Source organism: Drosophila willistoni (assembly GCF_018902025.1).
Source record: "Drosophila willistoni isolate 14030-0811.24 chromosome XR unlocalized genomic scaffold, UCI_dwil_1.1 Seg106, whole genome shotgun sequence".
Taxonomy (NCBI): Eukaryota; Metazoa; Arthropoda; class Insecta; order Diptera; family Drosophilidae; genus Drosophila; species Drosophila willistoni.
In genome coordinates, this window is record NW_025814055.1 from 1,318,477 (window position 1) to 1,339,939 (window position 21,463).

Sequence of the window (21,463 nt, forward strand, 5' to 3'; positions counted from 1 at the left end):
AAGGTTCTTAGTAACTTAATTACACGCACCAGCAGAGCTATATCTGTCGATTTATATTGCCTATTATATATGATCTTTTTCTCCGATCTGATTTGATATATGTATAACATTAAAAACTGCAGCTTTTCGACAAATCGTTCCTATTGCGTTCTATGTTATAATATTTCATTCTGATCCGGACTCTGTGTCTCTACACTGTAGAGTCGAAGTATTGAAAAGCGTTATGACTAGTCCGAAATCGTCTTATCTGGGTTACAAAACATCTTACCTATTTTAAAACACCCTCTGCAAGGGTATAATGATTAGGCTCTTTATATGTACATGAGCCTGATTGTTAGCTTATTTATGCTTTTGTTGCAGACATTTACACTGAATAGTCTGTACAAGCTACTAGCATATGCTTATACTGCAGGATAACTTAATATTTATCGTATTTTATCAAAATCAGATAGCTAATTAATTGGAAAAATTCGATTTTGTATTAAAGGGTTTTTTTTATTTTTAAACAAAGAAAGAATAACACACAAGTAACAGAATTAAAAAAAAAATATCAAATGCAGTCCTTGGCTGTAATATTTTTACATGGACAGAACATTTTTTCTGTAACTCAATTCATCAATGCACAGACAAAAACATTCCAAATATCATTTCCATTTCGTTTTCTTCTTCCCCATCCCCTTTTTAATGCATGCTGGGTAATAGGTTGCTGGCAGCACCGGCAGCGTTTGAACAAAGCCGATTTATATTGACTGTAACTTCTTTTCTATTTATCCGATTTGAATAAAATTGCGGTATCTGATGTTTTATATAAATCATATTAGTAAATAGGGATACTACAATTTCTTCAACTATTTTTCTATTTTCTTCTACAACTATATGATATAGTGGTCCGATCCTGAAAATTAAATTTTTTGCATACTTTATCTTACCCTGGCCATAAGTAGCTCAAATATCAAGTTTCATCCCAATAGCTCTTACAAAGGCCGAATAAAACGCATACGCACCGACGGACGGACGGACAGACGAATATGGCTATATCGACTCAGCTTCTTATGTTGATCAAGAATATATAAACTTTATGGTGTCGCGAACGTCCCTTTTGTTCCTTACGAACATCTGACCTATTTTATAATACTCTCTGCAAGGGTATAGAAACTATCATTATTAAATTTCATACGGATACTCCAACTTTTTCACCTATTTTGCCGATATAACTATATTATATAGTGGTCCGATCCTGACGATTTTCATACTTTAACTTACCCGGGTTATAAGTAGCTGAAATATCAAGTTTCATCCCATAAAACGCATACGACGGACATGGCTATATCGAATCCGCTTCTATGGGGTCGGAAATGTCTCCTTCTGTGGGTTACAAACATTTGACCAATTTTATAACACCCTCTGCAATAATAACCTTCAAAGGTAAAGGGTTAGTCGGTTTTTTTTTGACAGTAGGGAGACTTTAATATTTTGAATGTGTTTTGTCCCTTAAGCAATGTTCTCTTTTCATAAATTAAAGTTCTGTCCAAAATGGCAACAGCATCAAACAGACCACATATATTTTTATTAAGACTTTTGGCTTGGTAGCTGTCACCGTGTCCCAATATGCATATAAAAAGTAGATCCCAAGCCACATATGGTTTGGAGATGAGGTTTGCGTTGGGCAGTGCGAACCGTAGCGAACCCTTTGTATAAAAACAACTTGGTAAAACATGTTAACATAGCCAATAAGCAGCAATAGAAATTAGTTAGCCAAAGCTATTCTCATCACGGCCAAACAACCACAAAGGACCCAATTAAAAATGTAAGGAAACAAACCAAAAGATGTTATTGCTGTTAAACAACAACGGAGTGTGTCCCGAAGCGGTTAAATTTACAACAGTAACACCGGCGACCCTTTGGACAGAAAACTCTAACCGGTGCTGCTCAGTCTCCGCCTCCTTCTGTCGCTTCAAACAGTGATGAAAACTGATGGCCGGAGACAGTAAAGGGAATGAAAATGAAAATAGCTATGGTAACGGTAAAGGGAACCAATGTTGGTGCGAGTACTAGTACATAGCAATGGCAGACACGACCATTTTGTGGCTTCAGTCCGCTTTAAGTGAACCAAAGGTAACTTTCAGGAGGCGAAACAGGGAAGGGATACAACAAAGGACATATCCTTTCCCTGTTTTCAACTCACAGTTCGCAGTTCCCTGGTTAGGGAAAGACAAAAGACATGGACTAGTCATGTGATATAATATCTTGCATAAAGCGACACAATACATAAGGAAGCCAGCCAGCAAACAAGCGATTGGGGAAAAGTAAGCAAATAGACAAAAGTACCCATCGAACAACCGACGCTCCACCATCTATCCCTTCAATTCATTGCTTCGCATTCGCTCTCCATTTAAAAAAAAATTTTTTTTTTGTTTTTTTTATGGGGTTTTTACCAACTTGCCTCTACTATAAGTGCTAAAGCCGTAAAAAGCAACATACTATTGTTTGGGTAGTGGGGGATATATTGGCACTGAGGGCGTGGCGAGGTGATGTTAAGGGCTGGAGAAATGCGTGGTCGAATCTTTTGTTTAGCGTTGACATGGCCACTTTGCCAGCGGCCTTGCTTTTCAATGTTTGTACTGTTCGGTTATGTTTTGCTGCTGTTACTGTTGTTGCTACGCCTGTCGCTTTCGGAATTGCAAATGGCGGTTTCTTTAACCCTCACCTGTGAATGGAGGGTCACCCACCCAAGCAGCGGTGGGTGCTGGCCTCCAACTTACGTAAATTATCCTGCGTGCTTTGGCGCACAACGTGTAATTGGAAAAACGTGAGCACTGCTGGAGTCAAGTGGCGTATAAATATAAAAAAGGCGGACAGTGGTGTGGCACACGCGTTGCCGCATCCTGCGGCCTAACGCCGTTCGTTTTCTTATTTGTGTTCTGTCGTATGTATTAGCTTGGGCTATGTAATATTTGGATGCTTAATGACGCTAATGGAGTGGGTTTACTGATGTTTCGATGTTCAGGTAAGCCGAGTCGAAGCCTCTTGTTAACTTTAACATGACGTGAATGGATAATTAGTTGCCGAAAATGTGTTCCGCGCTCATAAATTTGAGCCACACATGTTGCTGCTGCTACTGTTGATGTCGCTGGCACATGTGTTCCCGACCCGCCCCGTCTATGGCCACTCGCTCATTAGAGAGCTCATTATCAGTAGAAGTGTGTATAGTGGCTAAACTGTCGCCGCCGCCACAGTCATCCGTATGTAAATCACCGAAAGCAAGAAACAAAAAATCATTTTCGCTCGGGTCCTTGAGCTCTTTTTCAGTTAGCGCGACATAAAAGAAACCCATCGCATCGCATATGTGTCTGTGTGTACATACTTACACACTGCCTAAAGCACGCGCCTAATAAATAAAAATTATTACCTTCATAATTATGGAAAAACATGGCAATGGCGCCGTCGAATGCGTGCGTATAATTATGCCAGCTTTTACACCCATGTCTGCACCCCACAAAAGCACACTAGAACATCCACATATCCGCATTTTCAACACATCCATACTGATTGGGGAAAACTCCATGTGCACATAACACATGCGTGTATGTTAGAAGCGTGTATTCTAAGACAGGGCTGTGTTGGCGTTAATGCTCTCAATGGGCTTTCTATGTTCTATTCCCGTCTCATGTCGATGTTGTTTCGTTCATCTCTTCTTTTTACTTTTCTATTCTATTTTTTGTGTTTTTACCCTCGTAGACAAAGAAGCAGAAACATGTATAATTAATTTATGCTTTTTTGTTTTCCTTTTTTTTGTTTGTGTTTCAGCAATTAATTGAGGAGAAGGATTCGACCGAAGTTACAATGGCACATCCCAAAGCAAAGGAATGGATTGTCTCGATGGCGAAGGCTAATTACCAAGAGTTAGCTAAATTAGCTGGCGAATTCCCGGAGCTGGTAAAATTGCAGGTAAGATATGAACTTACGTATGTACATACATTATGACTTCCATTCTCTCTTGTCAGTTTTAAGATTATGTCATTTTCTTAGCTGATGTGTTTTGACATGAGTTACGCTCAGACAGCTCAGCAATCCAATCCACTCAATTCGCTAGTCCTTACAACAAATTTATTAATTTCGTTTTCTTGAGTGCTTTCAACATATACGACAAGTACAAACTATTCATAAACATTAATTATTACAAATTAAGTAGCAACGTGTTGTTTTTACCATGTCGAACAACACTTAAAAATGTGAAGAAAATAAAACGACGATCACGGAGACAGGGCATGAACGAGAACAAAGGGGGCGGCTCAGAACCAAGAGAAGCATAACGGGACAGCCACTGCGACAATTAATTGTAAAATGTGTTTTCAGCATTTTTAGCACATGTATTGTACGTTAAGCAATAGGCGTTAGGGCGGGGTTGCCACCAACTAATAAAACCGCAGACCAATCGCTAGTAGCCATTGGACAGACGACTGGCAAAAAGATAGTGGAGTCCAGCGAACCTAGGGTAGCGAACATGGTAATCGTTATATCCTTATAAAGTGGTGTATTTGTTGAAATATATTTAATAGACTGCATAGCTTAAATAAAATGTAGTAAGTCGTCTCGCCGACTTATGTAGGTATACCATATACCAGAAAAACAAATATTTCAGATTTATAATAACAAATTTATTTACGTATTTTTAAAATTCTGTTCACATGCTTTTTACAAGCATATCTTAGTATCTCGCTCACTCAAAACCAACAGCCAACGGCCAACTCCGGCCTTATGGAAAAACGTTTATATGCATAACTTGGCTATTTTAGGTCCGATTTTGATCAAATTTGGTATTTTGCTACATATTAGTAAATTTAAGTGTGCCAAATTTGATTGCACAAGGTAAAAAACTACTGCAGATAATTGAGTTTTTTCAAATTACTGGGGCGGAAAGGGGCGTGGCAAAATCTTTGCACATAAAAAATGTGCGCATTTACTAAGCAAATATACATACCAAATATGGTGCCTCTAGCTAAAATAGTCTTTAAGAAAAACACTTTTTTGAACCGCGGTGCGCGAAAGGGGCATGGCAAAAATTTTAAATGAACTTGATCACTTTACATATTACACGAGCGAACATACCAAATTTGGCTCTATCTCTTATAGTCTCCGAGATCTAGGCGTTCATACGGACGGACAGACTGTCCGGACAGATGGATGGACGGACAGACGAACATGGCTAGATCGACTCGGTTGTTGATGCTGATCAAGAATATATATACTTTATGGGGTCGGAAGAGCTTCCTTCTGCCTGTTACATACATTTTGGCGACTTTAATATACCATTTCACCCTATAGATGTATGGTAAACAAATGTATGTATTTTGTAAACAAATGGGTTGAAAAATATATTTAAATGCATGATGCGAACATCTTTGTCTGTTTTATCACACTTTCTGCAATATTCGAGTCACTCTGAAACTCCTTAGCAGGAACTATTAATAAAAGGGATAAGTGAAAGACAAGAAAATAACTCCTCTATCGACATTTTCCAATTTGTATAAGCATAAGTGTGTTCATTAATTTGAAACTTGCGCCATAGTATGGGCCCCTGCCCCTTCAGAGGCTCTCAATTAGACGAAACTCCCAGTCATAGCAAGTATGTACATACTTATGTTCCACTCCTACTCTAAATACTGATGTGCCGGGTTTGTCTTAAGATGATTTATGTGAGTACCAAGCAGCAACATCGGACTGTCTGCGGTAAGGGCGTGGTATATTATATCTTAAAGCGAACTAATTGCCGTACAAATGCACTGTTCCCGGAAATAATGAATTCCGTTGCACTCCTACTTTTTATGTATGCAAAATTTGAGGCACATATGTATGTATGTACAATGTATAAGTGCATGCATTTATATACGTATATACGTTCAACAAATTAATGAAAGCGCGTAGAGAACCAAGAAGTCGCAGCAGAAATTGCAACGAAATGGTTGGCAGTTCATTAGCAGCGCTTCCAATTCCTCTGAATCACTGGATTCGCAATGAGACGGAAATTGTAATAAATCAGACAGCAATTGCCACTTAACTTAAGACATTTTAAAAGCCGACAGCTTCTCTAAAGAATATCATGCTTACTCGTGAGCAATAGAATTTAAAAAATTGTGCAATATTCGGAACATTTAACCGTTTACTTTATTAATCAATATTCTCATGATAATTTGATTAAGCCAGGTCGCCCCACAACCCGATTGGGCCTAAGTAATGGCACAACGAGACGTGTTTATGTAGCCATTTCCGTCTGTCCAGGACCGATTAATATATACTGCAGACATTGTACTCCCGTGAAGGTAAGGTCGTGAATCCTATTACAGTGAAAGCTCCCTTGGCCGGACAGCGACTTATTATCAAAAATTATTATTAAATACAAACCATTAACATTTTTCAGTTTAATATACCAATTAATGACTGCAAATTTGATTAAAATCGGGCGATATCATAAAAAAGCATATACCATGCATTTAATATTTATTAGATCAAATTCATGTGTGTGAAATTTCATAAGTGCAGCATAGGTTTTGTAAATTGTACAACGGTATACAAAGAGGCAGGACCATAGCCGAGCAAAAAGAGTTTGTGTGCCTAGTTAAATATGTAGAAAGAGAGCAGCTGTGAGAGTTTGAAGGTCTTATACATATATGTACATTCATACATATATTTGTATTTATATGGATTGAGTTACAGAAAAAGTATCAAAGTATACTCAGTTTTCTTTCTCTCTACAAGTTTAAGACATTAACACTTGTTTCTATATATAAGATTATCTTCTTTGATATTTTATACTTAAACAGCTTCACTGAAAGCCAATCAGTTGAAGCCCTATATCTTTGCCTGTTTTAGTTCGATTTACTTTAAATTTTCACCCAACATTCTTAAAACTCTAAAAATTAGAAAAAATTTTTTAAATGGGGGAAAAAAAATTGCTAAACCCTTCCCACCCCTTAATGTCTGCCCTTTTTGAAACAAAACCAGAGGGCCGGGGCAACTTTTTTGTCAACTCTTTCCTTACCCATAGCCATCAAAGTGGAAAAACGTTTTATCTAAAATGCCTAATGTTTCCGAAAAAACGGCCTACAATCTTAGCATTAGAAATAACGAAATTAATAATCAAAGTCACTGTTTTCCACCGATCGTTCCTATGGAAGCTATATGATATATTCACCCGATCTTGATCAAATTCGACACAGTCAACAGATATATTAAACTAAGAAATGTTTAATTTGGAAGCAAACGCGTCAAAAGTAACAAAGTTATTGAAAAAAGTTACTGTCACTTCAGTCACTCGATCTTGATCAAATTTGGCACAGTCGTTTATAGGTATAATAAACTTACCAATATTACATTTCACGACAATAGCTTAGAAGTTATTGAGAAAAGTCACTGTTCGTGACTTTGCCGTTTGTCTGAAAGCTATATGATATAGTGGTCCGATCCGGCTGAATCCGAGATATACAACCCCTGCAGTATATACAGTAGCCTACATGCAAAATTCCAGCTCTGTAGCTCTTACGGTCTAGGAGGAGTTTGCGTTGATCCGGACGGACGGACATGGCTAGATGAACTCATCTCGTCATGCTGATCAAGAATATATACACTTTCTATGGTCGGAGATGCTTCCTTCTATGCGTTGCACACTTCTGACCAAAATTAATATACCCTTTTTGCAAGGGTATAATGAGGTAAGTAAGCAGTTTCGCCGACATAGGTATACCATACACCAGTAAAACAAATAAAAAAATTCTGTTTACATGCTTTTTACAAGCATATCTTAGTATTTCGCTCACTCGAGCACCCTAGGGTCCCTACCAGCCAACGGTTAACTCCGGCCTTATGGAAAAACGTTTATATGCTTAACTTGGTTATTAATACCATTCACCCATAGGGTGAAATGGTATATTAAAGTCGCCGAAATGTATGTAACAGGCAGAAGGAAGCTTTCCCGACCCCCTCAAGTATATATATTCTTGGTCAGCATCAACAGCCGAGTCGATCTATCTATGACTAATAAATCTTATTGATTTATACCTACCAAATTTTACTGAAATCGGACCAGATACATACAAAATATAGGTATGTATGAACGTTTTTTACTTGGCGGTTCATAAGGGCGGTGTTGGCCGTAGGCTAGTTCGGCGCTAGAGTGCTCGTGTGTTTGTAGAGTAAGCGATATAGCATATGCTATGAGACATGTAAAAACAATTTAATAAAAATACATTTGGTTTTAGAAATTTTAAATATTTGTTTCGATTGGTATACCCAAGTTGGCGAGACGACTTACTTCATTACATCCTTGCAAAAAGGGTATTATAATTTTGCTCAGAAGTGTGCAAGGAAGCATTTCCGACCATATAAAGAATATGTATTCTTGATCAGCACGACGAGGCGAGTTTAAATAGCCAAGTCTGCCTGTCCGTCCGTTTGGATCAACGGAACTCCTCCTAGACCCTTAAAGCTACGGGGTTTCAATTTTGCATATAGGCTTGTATATACACACAGTTTGTTTATCTCGGATTCAGGTATATAATATAGCTTCCATACAAACGGCAAAGTTATGAACAGTGACTTTTCTGAATAACTTCGTTATTTTCTGAGCTTTTAATATTAGTAAGTTTAATACACCTATAAACGACTGTGCGCGTAATTGAGATCGGTCGAAAACAGTGACTTTTGTCAATAAATTCGTTATTTTTAAAGAAATTGTAATACAAATTTACATATCTCAGTTTAACATAGCTATCAATGACTGTGACAAATTTGATCAATATCGGATGATTATATCATATAGCTTACATTGGAACCATCGGCGGTAAAATTTGTTGAAAAACTTCGTTATTTCCCATGCTAAATTTGCAGCCCGTTCTTTCATAAACATTGGACTTTTAAAAAGTTTTTCTACTTTAAGGAGGTAGGGAAAGAGTAACGAAAAACTTGCAAGAGTATAAAATCTTTAACGCGGTCGAAGTTACCCCAGGCCCTCTGGTTTTATATAAACTCGATATTTTTGAATGCTACACGAGTCTACATACCATATTTGGCGTCTATAGAGTTTGTATTCTCTGAGATGAAGGAACACTCGGATGTTGATACTGACAATGTATACTTTTGAGGTGGAAGGGCTTCCTTCTATTTGTAACAAAATGATTTGGCGACTCTAATATACCACATCACCCCATATATAATAATATTATAAGTTTATTATTGCTAATATAAAATTGACGATTAATAAAATTCGAGTTTTATTATATACCATTCGAGATTTGAAAATGTGTGTATATTCTTAGCTATACATATGTACATATATGAATGTATGTACATACATATAATTTGGTATGTCGCTTGATTGACCCATTGCTTTAATTATAGCAGTGTTGAAGGAAATACCCAGGCTACTTTTTCGCAAAGTCATTGCCCTTACAGCGAAATATTTTTTTAATTTGAATAAGTAATTCAAACAGTCAAAATCAAAAAAAAAAATAACAAGTTGAAACAAATGCGAACAAGGAAAATTCAATTTAGCCGCATGTCAAACCGAATTGCTGGCTAGGTCAAACATGTTGATGGATGGATGCACGACGGGCCGAATGAAAGGGAAGCACAAATACATGTATACGTATGTATGTACTAGAGATGGGCATGGGCCATGCCGTGTCTTCGCCGGTATGAGCTGTGGTGTTTAAAAATCGAGACTAATAAGAGGGACAGTTGGACATGTTTATATCGACTCCGTTTCTCATGCTGATCAAGAATATTTATCCTTTATGCAGTCGAAAACACGTTCTTTTCGGCCTAAAAATGTTAGATTGACTTTGTAGTAACCTCTGCTAGAGTTATAAAAGAATAGACTCTCAAGCACTAATTTGGATTAGCTCTAATTTTTACTTTAATATGTAAGGTAGACATTCTTTATTCGTTTTTTTATTTATGAATTTTTAGCTTGAAAGCAGAAAGATCGTTTTATTTAAGGAACTTTATTACACCTATAAATTATTTTGCCAAATTTGATCCATATCGGGCGACTGTATCATATAGCTCCCATAGAAACAATCGGTGGTAAACAGTGACTTTGATCAATAATTTCGTTATTTCCTATGCTAAGATTGTAGGCCGTTCCTTCGCAAATATTATAGTTTTTAGATAAAACGTTTTTCCACGTAACAAACAACATCCAAGGGTATACAATCTTTGGCGCGGTCGATGTTAGCACCGACCCTCTGTTTAAATAATATAACGAACTAAAAACTTATAAATTAAATACATCCATGCTGTGCCTCCCAAAAAAATCCTGCTGGGCCTCAATACTTTTCGTCTGTGCATGGGTGATACCGTGTGTCAAAAGAGCGGCCCATGCGCATCTCTAGTATCTCTAGTACGTATGTATGTATATATATGTACATATGTGTGTATTTTACCAACATCAGCATCTACAAGCTAAAATTGCAAAAAGAGCCATGCATCGTCTCGTCTCGTCTATTGGGGCGGTCCCTCCGCCTGACCCAGCTGACCGGACAACCAGCGAGCAGTGAAACAACGCACAAGCTCTCACCCCGTTAATAACGTTCACACACAAAAACACACGTGTGTGTATATATGTATGTACACATATACATGGATGTACCACCTGAATGAAAACAACGAAGAATATAAATTGGTAAAAATACATACACCTAAAGTTTTTAATTAATACAAAACTTGTAACATTTTATAAGCTGTTACCATTAGTAACGTACAAGCATTTTGAGCCTGTACATGTACTATATATATTGACTTTCACGTGTACTGCATACATTATACTGAAATTCCATCATCTTGGAATACAGCTATACTAAATTAACAGTCACATTCACTTTACAGTTTGCACCTTGCTTACCTGCACTAGTGTCTATAACAAGGTGCACCACAATGTTTTAAAATTACTGGTGTCATTGAATACAGGGTGCGCCCTTTGTAGCTCATTTGACTACCCTGTCCCTTTGGTGACAGAGCTTGGGCGCAGGTATATAAAAAGGTAGCTTGTGCCATGTGGGAAAACACACTTTTATTATCGTATACGTTATACAAATTTCCCTTGAGAACATGTCCTACAATCTTAGGATAGGACACGCCGTTTCATCGTATGTTTATGACAGCTATATGTATAATATAGTCATCCGTTCCGGCTGAATCAAAAGTATACCTATGCGGTATATAGAAACTCACATGAAAAATTTCAGCTCTGTAGCACTTACAGTCTAGCAGAAGTTTGCGCTGATCCAGACGGACGGACATGGTCATTTAAGAATATACATATATACTTTATACGGTCGGTCTATGTGTTGCACACTTCCGACCAAAACTAGTACACCCTTTTTGCAAGGGTATAACAAGAGCTGAGATTGAGAAAAACAGACTCAAAATACACGCGACGTGTTAAATACATGGTCGTCATTGTAGTTACATACAATTAAACTAAGTTGGAAGCGTTTTTCCATTCTTAATTATTAAATCCGTGGACTTCTTTATTCGTATTCCTGCATTTTTTCTTATAGAAGCATAAACAAGAAGGGGTTTTTTTTTCAAAGATCAGAGACTTTTCAACGGGTTGTCATTAGCAACAATAAAGCAGCAATAAAAAGTCTGACACCTTTGTCAGCGACTGTAGACATATTATGGTAAATTCATATTATATGCGGTGGTGGCGCCTGAGCCAAGTGACATAAGAAAACGTGTGAATAGTCGAAAAGAAAGCAATCTGCCGAAAGCAGCTATGATTTGACATCGGCCTTCAAAGGAATTACATGTGTTTACGACTTCCAACCATCAGTCCTCGATGTGGGTCAATGAATCTTTGGTGGTTTTACACATGAAGCTGTGATTTTGGCTATTCAATTTAATTAGATTTGTGTTTTGTCATTGTCACCATTGTCTGCACTGGCAATTACATAAATGTCACAAAAATATTTCCGGAAAAGGGTATTCCTAATATCGACATACCCGAATATACACGTACATGAATATACACATAATTATGAGTAAAGAACTCACTCAGCGCCGCCGTCACCAATTGTTGTATTTGTTAGTTAACATTATGATTTTCCTTGGGGAGATCAGTTGCAATGCCTTGCCAAGCACCTTTCATCTGGTACCCATACTAAAGTCAAATATTATTTTATTAGTATGTATGTATAATCGTATATGATATTCATATCCACCTTGGAATTACATACCTTTGCACCCATAAGCCTACATGCAAAATTTAAAGTCTTTACGTCTTTTGGTCTAGGGGGAGTTCGTGTCGATCCAGACGGACGGATAGACGGAGATGGCTCTTCAAACCCGTCTCGTCGTGCTGGTCAAAAATATATATACTTTATATGGTCGTAGATGCTTCTTTCTATGAGTTGCACTCTTCTGACCAAAATGAATATACCCTTTTTGCAAGGGTATAAAACATTTTCGGCGGATAGATCGCCATGCTCGGGGTAGAGTATCACAAGACAAACTAACAAAAGCATCTACAATCATTAAAACATGAACATGATTGCTTTTTTGTTAACCTAATGGTATCTATCTTTCCATCCCTCTGGAATAACGAAAACTCCTCCTAAAACGTTAAACAAGGCTGTTTTGCATATGGGCTTCTATGTACTGCAGAAGTTATATATTAGATTCAGCTGGATCCGACCAGTATAACATATATGTAGCTCTCATGAAAAGGGCAAACTCACTAGCAGAGTATTTCTCTATAACTTTGTTATTCCTTCAATTTCTGTCATAAATATGAATATTATTCACATACACAGACAAAACCTTTGAAGTCCCTTTTTATTTCACTAGACTCGCAATTTCTTTTTCTTCTTCTTCCACCATACCCTTTAAATACCAATTATATGTGTACATCAGAGCCCGGCACACATATCCCCCGGGGACGAACTCGTTCGGCACCTCTTATACCTGTAAGCCGAACGGCTGCCAAAGTCTTCACATAAAAAAAATCAAGAATATGAGGGTGGATTTAGTTTCCCTCAGCATTTCGACGCAAGCAGATCTATTTGTTGAGAGAACACACATGAAACCAGAGGGCCGGGGCTAACTTCGACCGCGTCAAAGTTTTTATACCCTTGCAACTTTTTTGGTAACTCTTTCGTTACCTACAGCCATCAAAGTAGAAAAACGTTTTATCTAAAAGGGCTAATATTTGCGAAAGAACGGCCTACAATCTTAGCATAGGAAATAACAAAGATATTGATCAAAGTCGTTTATACATATGTGTAATAAACTCACTAATATTAAATTTCCCGACAATAGCTCAGAAAATAACGAAGTTATTGAGAAAAGTCACTGTTCGTGACTTTGGCGTTTGTATGGGAGCTATATGATATCTGGTCCGATCCAGATGAATCCGAGATATACAACCCCTGCAGTATATACAAGCCTACATGCAAAATTCCAGCTCTGTAGCCATTACGGTCTAGGAGGAGTTTGCGTTGATCCAGACGGACGGACATGGCTAGATGAACTCATCTCGTCATGCTGATCAAGAATATATATACTTTATATGGTCGGAAATGCTTCCTTCTATGCGTTGCACACTTCTGACCAAAATTAATATACCCTTTTTGCAAGGGTATAAAAATTGATCGCTGCTTTGTTTTCTTTATCTTTTTCTTGTATAAGATTATTTGCTGCACTCGTTTTCTTGATTTGAGGCAGAATTTGATGAAGTTTCACTTTGCGCAGTGTAAAGCAACATACGCACACAAGCAAGTCCACACATACAACTAAACTTTTTTAGCGCTCTCTTTGTGCCGGGCCCTTGTGTACACCCTGCAGTACGTGTCTGCGGAGACTCTCCGTCGAGTTTGCGGGGACATGTCCGCTGTCTTGGGGGACATAGCGGCGACACGCTCATTTGAGTTGCGGCGACATTTAACATTAGATGGCCTAGCAATAAGGACAATCGGGACAACTGAGCGACAAAGTCGACGGTATGTCCGCGGATGGTTTTTCGAAAATGTTTTGAGGGACATTTGCAAAGAAATTTGCTCTGAACGTCGACGGTACGTCGGCAGGTCTTCTTTGCGTTCGTGTCAGAGGATGTTCCAGCCACATTTGCTTTGAATGTCGACCGTTGATCGACGGATCTTCTTTGCATGCGCGTCAGAGGACGTTACATCGACAATTGCGTTGAATGTCGATAGTGTTGTCCATACAAAAATAAAATACAAAATACAAAATTTTCTTTTAATTAATTTATTCATTTATTAAATTTTTATATCACAGCAATATTTGAAAAATGTAATATATTATATTATATTCATTTATTATTAATTTTTAACTAATTTTCACTTCTATTTTCAAAATTTTTTTTAATGAAACTTTATTTGATTTATTTTCAAATGCACGCAAACTTACCTTTATATATTTTGAATAATTTGAATATTTTCACTGTAATTTTTCACAAGTTTCTAACTCCTCACTTTTGTGACAACTACCTTATACGCAATTCTAAATCAAATGGAAAGAGAAACGAAAATAACAAAGCGACGCGTGCCGAAAACACAGGGTATGCTTGGCCATAACCGACGATGCATGTAAAATTATGTGAAATTTACATATGTTTCACATCAAAAGAACATGCTTATTTAATGATCAATTTATAAGTAACAAGTTATTGACAAATTATGCATATATAAAAATAATATGTACATATATGGTAATAATGTTCAAATTTTTTCCTCACCCATAAGTAACAAGGGTATGGAAAAGCCGTCATCAAAATAAATATTATTTGATGCTGCATTTTTCCTATTCTTGCCTTTTTTTTGGTGTCAATTTTTTTCAAGAAATTGTGTTTGCTCAATTCTTTTCGGTAGCCAAAGTGTTTCGACGACGACATTGGATAGTTCGGGCACCGTCGGCTGGTCTTTGCTTGTCGACGCCGGCAGAATTTAATTCTGCCAACGTCGGTATAGTCGACGATGCAGCGACATTGTCGACCGGGAACATTTGGTACTGGAGGGCATGCACACCCAGTTTACGTACATATGTATGCATGTGTATGCGTGTGCTCTGCTGATTTCGAGCAATGACGTAGTGGGTTGGCGGCAGCGCTGCCGGCATCGTTTTTACAGACCCGATTTATATTGACAGTAACTTGTGTTCTATTTATCAGATCTTATGTTTTATCATTTGTCATTATCATTAGAAAATTTGATAGGGATACTCCAACTCCTTTACCTATTTTTCGTATATCACTATGTGATATAGTGGTCCAATCCGGATGATTTTCATACTTCATCTCATCCAAGTTATAAATTGCTTAAATACCAGCTTTTAAGATGGCTGAGTAAAACGCATACGGACCGACGAGCTGACAGAGGGACATGGCTATATCGACTCAGCTTCTCATGCTAATCAAGAATATGTATATAAGAATTGTTCCTATGAAGTTTTGTTAACTTTACATTCAATATCCTTCTTAACTTCTTCAAACCATCTACTTCATACTTATAATACAAATGGTCTAAGAAACGGGGTAACGACACATCTCCGCCGTTAGAAAAACGAGATATCTCCGCGCGAAGATACATATGTCGTGGGCGGAGATATGTCGCTATGCCCTAAGAAACTATGAGAGCTAGATCCACCAAATTTATTTTTTTGGACTCGTGTATTATGTACTATTTGAAATATCGCAACTCGGCATATGGTCTTTATATCGTTATATCTATCAATAACCTGGATTCTGTACTGACTAAAAAATGCACAATTTAGAGGAGTTGAGAAAATAGTGGAAAGTGAGATACATAGTGCTGTTTTCGAACTGATTTATTTTCTTCGAAGTAAAGTTTTAAAAATATGGCTGTATAATGATTTGTACGTATTCTATTGGATTAAAAATATGAGCCAATATTATCTATATGTCACCATCTGCCGTTTCTATAAGGAGAAATGGGCTATGTAAACGGAAAAAGGTTTTATTGCGGTCAGCGGCATAATAACTATATAAACTAGTGATAATAAATGGTTATTTTCACACGGTGTCGTTTGTGCTGCTGATATCTATTTTACTTACTGTCTTATCTATGTTATGAGGCATAAATTATACTAAGAAGGCTAATATGTATATATATAAAACTACTTCGATAATCCACCATCCTCTTTTGCATTATCCTTGATAAACCTAAGACAAGTATACTTCATCGGGGAGCAAAACGCCAACTCCGTCGGGGTTCGAACTCTAGAACAACAGATGTAGAGGGGATCTATTGCACCACCAACTATCAAAAATATATATGCATTTGTACATGTGCATGCTTCATTTAAGCCAAAATTTTATATTGTTTCCTTTTGCAATGCAGTTAACTCCGTGACTTGCTGCTGGAATTTTTATTTGGTGCCTTCTCAACAAAGCGACTTGTCTGAAAAACGTGAACAATTCCAATTTTCCTCCTCCTCTTAACTCCTGTCTGCGGTAAAGTGTCAGCAAAAACGAAATTGAGCTTATCTGCAAATTCATCGGTTGGATTTTGGCCAGACTTCTTTGGCGACTTGATACAATCGTGCAGTCTTCAAATTAGCGACATTCGAAAAACTTGCAAGATAACTACGAAAATCGCAAGCTAAAAAGTTAAATTGGTTACAACCCTTTTATACCCTGTTTGTCAAAAAACGAGGATTTGGAACGTCTATGCACTAGCTTGAACAAGTGAACTTAAGAGTATACTGATTCCAAATTTACACAGCTCCATTATAATAATATTGATTTATAATGCTGATTGATTTATAATGCTGATTGATTTATAATGCTGATTGATTTCTGTAACCTGTATCGCGTTACATGTAACATGTCCGTACCAATGTCTATCTATCCGATCATACTATAAAATATATATAATAATAAGTACATAGAATTTTTTTTAATTAAAAAGAGTCAAAATAATATTGAATTTTCATACAGGGTACTTCGAAATCATTCGACAAACTTCCTTTTTGCGCCTCCGAAAAAAAACAACAAAGATCTGCCAGAAAACAAACACAAAAAAAAAACCATTAACAAAAGAGCAGCCACAACTAAAGCATCTCGTTCTGCGTGATTTATTCGTTTCTCCAATTGAATTGTTTTTAAGTAAAGTCTTCCCCTGAAGACGTAGCTCTTCAAAATTGATCAACAGTCCACCATTGATTTCTATGACTTGATTGACATTTCATGAGCCTGGAATGGACATCCATTTACCGCCGGCACCACCGCCGCGTCGCCAGCAAAAACAAAAGCAATAGCAACAAGACATCGCTAGCGTCAGTGTCGTTGATGATCATCCTGCCGATGATCCGGTGACCAAAACGACAAACTGAGGCGCCATGTTAACCACCAAGGAGTCACTGACTACCTTACTGCATGGCAGCGTGCTCGTTATTGACGAAGATTGATTAATGATTGACTGACAGACCAGCTATTGTTACTTGGTTGCCTCTCGCCAATGCAATCATTTAATGAAATACATTTTTGCATTTTATGGGACACTATTCCTTCGACTGTTACGATGCCAACTACAGGTTGCCAGCTACCGTTGTGGATGAAACAGAATCTTATATTTGGACTAAATGGATGTTATCGTTTTTACTTACTTTATAAGGACAACCAACTTGTCACATATAATGAAATGTACCCCTGCGTGCGATTGGGCAATTGGGCTACCCATTTTAAATTGGTTTCTAATTTCCTTTTTATGTATGTATATACCAATGACTGTAAATACTCCTCATGCCGATGGCCTTAACACGACACACGTATATATTGATTAGCCATCGACTTGGGTAAATGCGTGTTCCTGACGACTAGCATACTGCCACCGTTCTGTGTACTCGTACTAGCGCCGGGTACCGATCCCGGACTTCACCATTCAGCAACAGAATTGACTCGAAGCGTTCTGCAAATTTGTCAATACATCTTTCTGCGTGGTTGAACTCGTCCATCGGTAGGCCATAAATTGTGGAAAATAAATATAACAATAATCTGCTTCACTCCAATCCTGCCCGATTTATACGGTTCAGACAGAGAGCAGATCAGACTGCTCTTTTTCTTTTAATCGCCAGCGGCTGGAGTTCTTTCTGTCCAGGTATGTACCTCACGCGTTGTTCTCCACACCTCACCTAAAAAGAGGTGTTGCCACTTTGTTATGAGTTTTTAAATCTGGCAAATCCCATTTACCAGCATTTATTCGAGTTTAATCGATTTTTATACCCTTTACTCAGAGGCTGAGAGAGTATACTAAAAGAGTCAAACGATGGCATTGACTATGATTGTACATGAGGTATTCCTCACCGTCACCGCACTTTCTTTTCGTATGCCCGTAATATAATAACGGAAAGAGAAAAAGGATACTGTCACTTTTAATCAGCTATTCACACACTGGTTGACACTGTGTAATTTGGTATTTGAGGCCAGAGCCCACTAGTTTAAATATATAAGTAATAATTGTCTACAGTGCAGGACCAATCGATCCTTACATTTGTATGTTCCAAAGTGTACTATGGAAATCAGTTCCTCGACGGATTTACTTTTTTTATTTGAGAGGCAGTATCAACCAGATTACAATCCAGTATACATTTCCCAAATACTCGGTTCGTACTGTTTAGTGTAAGCCCAGTACAGCATTTGCTTAACGCCCATGGAACCGCCTATATTGGTTTGGTTTGCTCTTGGTTTGTTCTGGGAAATAAAAAAAAAAAATTTATTGGGCCCAAGCTAAGGTGGGTGCATTGCTGTTGTCAGAGTGAGGGTACAAAATATTTTAAATTTATGGAGCTCGATCGTAAAAGCCCAAAAAAAGTTCAAAATTAGTAAATATTAATTTTTCCAGTGAGCTAAATAAAATGTAATATTTCCAACCATCAAACTACGTCATTCATTCTGAACAATATAAACTTTGCTGATGTAGTGTATCTCGTATGCAGTTACGTATAAGTTTCTTATACTAGAGTAAGGCCAAGTTTCTTTATAATTTATAAGGGAATTTGCACAGGTGCGTAAAAATACAAGCCTTAATTTGAAACAAGAAAATAGAAGATTACATTTCGCATGTTGAGAGGTTCTAACAACCCAACCATGATGGTTGCTGAGTTCCCAAACGTAATTCAAAATTTACATAAAACTTCTGATAATAGTTTGGTATCCGATTTGTATATATGTATATTAGCGGCAGAGCGTTTTGCAATCTCACTTACCTCGTTCTCAATCTTTGTTTGTCTGGTCTGCTTGTCTCCATTCGTTGTTCGGTTCGCACGTTGCCAAAAAATCCTTGGGCTGAAATTTGCGACATCATAAATTACGAAAATAAACTTTGCATAAGGGGCGAATACGGCGATGGCGATGAAGTTGGTGATGGCGGTGGAGATGGGATAGAAGTAGGGCATGCAGCGGGTAGCGATCACGCAGTCTAAAATATTTGCATCTGCGGAAAGCTGGGCTGTAGTACCGTGGCACAATGTATATTTTCAGCTTGAGTGCATTTGCTTGTCAATAAAAAGGTTTTATGCATAAAAAAAAACCGAGTAACAAGTTAAATTTTTTTGCGATGTTCAAACCTAAACGTCAAGGATCGACGGAGAGTCGTTTATCAAATGTGGGATATATTAACCATTACTTATTTAACACTGACATAGTATCCTCAGTAAACCGTTTTGTACCTGTAAGAACGGTCTAATCGCGACATTTGGTTCTTACAACTGATGTACATCCTTAGCTGCGTAAGCATCTTTTGTTTCCGACCATCAGTATTATAAATAAATTTCATTCACATCATACTAAGAAAACTCGCTTATCGAGAACTAAAAAATTAATTAGCTAAATTACAAAACGATTACTTAACCGTGTGTTCACTGCACGATTTGGCCAGAGCGCAGCTAAGAATAACAAAATTCTGTTAGTCACGCATGCTAATCTTCGTGTTGTCGCTTAAAAATCTGCAACCGCAGCGGGAACGGCAAAAGAGTATTGCAAAGAGCGCGCGCAACTGCGACTGTGGTGGCCAAAACCAGGGCATGAGTGACTACAGTTGTATTACCCACCCTATACCTCTGTCTATTGGCATTGCATTGTTAAGATCACCCGACTTACAAATGATTATTGTGGAGCCTCTTCAATTCTCTCAGTAATCGTGCTCGTCTGGACAAGAGCTTTAGGTTTTCGTCGGGATATGAGTACTGTGCTTTGAGGTTCGAATCTGAGTGGGTCTAACTCTAGCACCACTCTTGTTAATCTCTGGACTGTTATTATTCAACATTCTTAATCAAATGTAAACAAGTTAAACTTGATGCCCAGGCATAAAATTAGTCGACACTCTTTTAGGGTTACTAATTTTAAATTAGGTAGATTTGTTTGGCCTAAACATTTCCCAGGCAGCAGCTAGCTACGCTAAATTAAGTATAGTATTAAATAAATATGGTGTCCATTATCGGATAAGCTTTTGCATCTTTTACATAAACATGTCACTTCACATTAATCTGGACTCCGCGACATACGAGGTAAACTGGCAACAGGTAAACGAGATGAATTTAGTCGCTGTCCCCTCCCCGATCTCATCCATAGCCACGGCCACACACAGCGGCTGTGCGCGCATGCGCCTTGGCATGGAAGTGGCCCATGGACGGGAATGGGGATGAGACCAGACGAGCCGACTGTTGGTTGTGTTGCTACCACACAAAATCGAGATTATCATAAATAATGTGGAGTAACAGTTCCACGCGTAGGGGCGACCTAGGATACCCATTCATTGCACGTTCAGGGCCGTTTTTGATTTCTGAGAAAGGATGAGGTCACAGTTGCGGAGTACTGGCTATTATCTTCTCTCAAGTGAACGGGGAAAAGGCTTTGTCTTAATGACGTCTAATTTGTCATCGTTGAGGAACTAATTTTTTAGCTTGCTGATATAAGCCCAGAGCGCTACTTGTCTTGAACACGAATGCTACAATTTCTGCGTAAGTTACGGATCTTGGAGCGATACCTTGAAACGTCTAGAGTTGAGAATAAGTGTACAAGCCGTCTACGTGAAAAATAAATAAATACATGTATATATATTTCATGGAAAATAAAAGTTTGTTATTCCCTGTGGAAACTCAAACTTAAATTAACCATTAGATAAGGTTAGGCTGGATTTACTAGAGCAAATAAAAACCAAAAGGCCGGGGCTAACTTCTTATTACTCTTTTCTTACATATAGCCGTCAAAGTGAAAAAACGATGTTATTGCTCAAAGTCACGGTTTACCATCGATTGTTCCGATGGGAGCTATATGATATAGTCGCCCGATCTTGATCAAATTTGGCAGGTTTAACAATATTGAATTTCACGAATATACAAACCTACATGCAAAACTTCAACTGTGTAGCTCTTACGGTCTAGGAGAAGTTTGCGATGATCCAAACGACGGACGGATGAACAGACTGATATGGCT

At 37.8% G+C, this 21,463-nt stretch overlaps 1 protein-coding gene across 3 annotated transcripts in view; it reads left to right on the forward strand.

Annotated features, from left to right (window-relative positions):
• LOC6651901 (ankyrin repeat domain-containing protein SOWAHC) overlaps window positions 1-21,463 on the forward strand; it is a 75,805-nt gene that overhangs the window by 14,145 nt on the left and 40,197 nt on the right. For 2 of the 3 annotated variants that reach the window (XM_023180955.2, XM_047011793.1), the window contains exons 3-4: window positions 3,808-3,948; window positions 5,628-5,630. In XM_023180955.2, coding sequence (XP_023036723.2) covers window positions 3,808-3,948; window positions 5,628-5,630 — 144 coding nt within the window. The remainder of the gene's footprint in view (window positions 1-3,807; window positions 3,949-5,627; window positions 5,631-21,463) is intronic. The other variant, XM_047011795.1, reaches the window with a different exon arrangement.